This window comes from Penaeus chinensis, chromosome 1 (genome assembly GCF_019202785.1).
Source record: "Penaeus chinensis breed Huanghai No. 1 chromosome 1, ASM1920278v2, whole genome shotgun sequence".
NCBI lineage: Eukaryota > Metazoa > Arthropoda > Malacostraca > Decapoda > Penaeidae > Penaeus > Penaeus chinensis.
Window position 1 is genome coordinate 27,478,685 of NC_061819.1, and position 2,500 is coordinate 27,481,184.

At 40.3% G+C, this 2,500-nt stretch overlaps 1 protein-coding gene across 1 annotated transcript in view; it reads right to left on the reverse strand.

Annotated features, from left to right (window-relative positions):
* LOC125036632 (putative uncharacterized protein DDB_G0286901) overlaps nucleotides 1-2,266 on the reverse strand; it is a 13,382-nt gene extending 11,116 nt beyond the window's left edge. Inside the window, exons 1-6 of the mRNA XM_047629441.1 lie at nucleotides 2,258-2,266; nucleotides 1,675-1,853; nucleotides 1,155-1,248; nucleotides 449-513; nucleotides 176-342; nucleotides 1-83 (exon numbers count right to left, since the gene is read on the reverse strand). The exon at nucleotides 1-83 is cut by the window's left edge and continues 2 nt beyond it. Coding sequence (XP_047485397.1) covers nucleotides 1-83; nucleotides 176-342; nucleotides 449-513; nucleotides 1,155-1,248; nucleotides 1,675-1,853; nucleotides 2,258-2,266 — 597 coding nt within the window. The remainder of the gene's footprint in view (nucleotides 84-175; nucleotides 343-448; nucleotides 514-1,154; nucleotides 1,249-1,674; nucleotides 1,854-2,257) is intronic.
* Nucleotides 2,267-2,500: the final 234 nt, after the last annotated feature.

The window sequence follows — 2,500 nt, forward strand, 5'->3', positions numbered from 1 at the left end:
CATCTGGAAAAGGCAGTCCTCTGCAGAGCCTTCGAGAACGCCACCTAGGAATGCCATGCCTGTGTTTCGCCATCTCCTTTCAGCTGCAACGAACCAGGGAGTGTAAAGAATCCAAAGTTCGGTTTAGGGTTAACCTCAGACGGCTAAACAGGGCGGGAGCACGATAAGTGAATGCCTATGAGATCTGAACCTTGAGATTTGATGTGTGGCTGCCATTCTGAATGTAAAAAACTTGGTAGCAGAAGGATGAGTGAGTGTGACTTTTTCATGGATGCAATGCTGAACACCAGTTCTATCTCCTGGAAATTTTCACTAGTTGATGACCGGATAAAGCTACTGACGCTGAAGTACTCAATTCATAACTTACATCACTGCTTCAGCTCTTGGTGTATGTAAACTTTATGATGTAAAGGTTTTATATACAAAACTCACTTGGTAGACAGCTTACCCCTGTGAAACGTCCACGCTGTATAGTAGTGATTCAGCAGTGCTAGGAAGATTATTAGCATGATGCTTTGTTCAAAAAAGTATTTTAATGTGGAGAGTTGTTGGAGGTTCACAAAAAACAACAGACAAAAGACTTAGAGCAAAATAAAACTTAACAGAATTAAAACCAAACTAAACATCAAATAAAACAGCAAAACCTAGAAAGTTAAACAGGATTTAAATGTATAATGTTAAAAATTAATATAGTTAATAAAACAGAAATAAAAATTAATGTAATTAGAACAAGACTGAACAAAACTGTAAAAAGAAAGGAAAAAGACAAATGTGAAACATAATTTAAGTGAGCATTATAATAATAAACAAAGTAAAAGAAAAGGCTAAATTAACCAATCGCTACTTTCGGGGGGACAAGCTTGAAATCTAGGGGGCGCTACCAGTTTTGGTGACTTGAATGTGACACTGAGCCGTGATCTTGTTGGCTAGGAAGTGTCTATCGTCCTACCTGACTCGGGAACCAATACTACTGTGAAATCAATCTCCTTCCCTAGGACTGGGGCTCGCTAGAAGGACCAGCTCGTTCCGTACGTGTTTGTGTCAAGGGCACTGAAGTCATTTGGAGCTTTATATATTAAGTCATCAGGAGCTTTGCACTCCCGATTGAATTATGATAATGCCGTTTTTTTTCCTGAAATGGGCTAAGAACTTACTCGTGCACTCTGGGACCGCCTACCCAGGCTAGACAGAGACTTGGGTTGTCTCCCTGCCCACCGGTTGTCACTTCTATAGAACCACTGGCACTCTCTGAAGTAAGCAACAGAGGTACCGAAGTCATTCTTCACAGAATGCGCCTAGGTTACCACTGTGCATGGCAGATTATCCCAACAATCGAACGCGATGAAAGGTGCTGCAAGCACTGCGGCGAGCCGAACGCCACACTAGTCCACTACCTAGAAAATTGTGACCATACACAATTCCTGGGACAGGGACCGCCCACAACAGCCGCCGTGCTGGTAAAGAGGCTTTGCGAAATGCTTACACCATGGCGGCAGGAGCGCCTGCTGGCAATCCCGCCGCCACGGTAAGCACCGAGTGTCAGACAACTCAATGAGACAGCCGTAAAATGCTGACACAGGCCGGGCCATATTTAGAAGGCCCGGGCGAAGCTAGAACTTCGCAAACCATAAAGAAGAAGAAGAAGATAGATTATAGTGGATGGAGGAGGCCTACGGACGACGTTTTAAGACAAAGTTGGACAAGTCAGTCGCGAGGAGTCGCCTGACGGCTCGCCGAGAAGGACCCTCACCCTGGAAGCGAAGCCTGGCAGCGGCGATGCGCCCTTTCGCGGGAGCCCACTTTATGGCCGGTTGACCGAATGTCACTGATACTGTTATTCTTGATATCACTGTCTATTGTTATTATAACAATTATATCTCTTTGCTGATATAGTTAGTAATATTATGATTTCTATTCTATATATTTATTGAACAGTCGTCCTATAACCAATCGTCCACACACTCCCGATATGTATTTGTACGTATACACACACACGTATACAAACATACATATAAATATAAATATCTCTCTCTCTCTCTCTCTATCTATATATATATATATATATATATATATATATATATATATATATATATATATATATGTATATATATATATATACATATACATATATATATACATATACACATATATACATGCATATATATACATATATATATATATACATAGTTTATATGTATGTGTGTGTTTATATATGTTAATTTATTTATTTATGAATAAATATGCACACACACCTCACCGGTTCCATGTTACCGTGTTGCCTCTCCTCTCTCTTTAATACCCCTTCCTCTCCCTTTCCTCTTCAGACCTGAGGATGGAATCCAGGTGGATTTCGAAATCTAGCTTTTGCATTGTGGGTTTTTCTATCACAGCACATAGCATCTACACGGAAGAGTCTTTTACCATTCAAATATATATATATATATATATATATATATATATATATATGTGTGTGTGTGTGTGTGTGTGTGTGTGTGTGTGT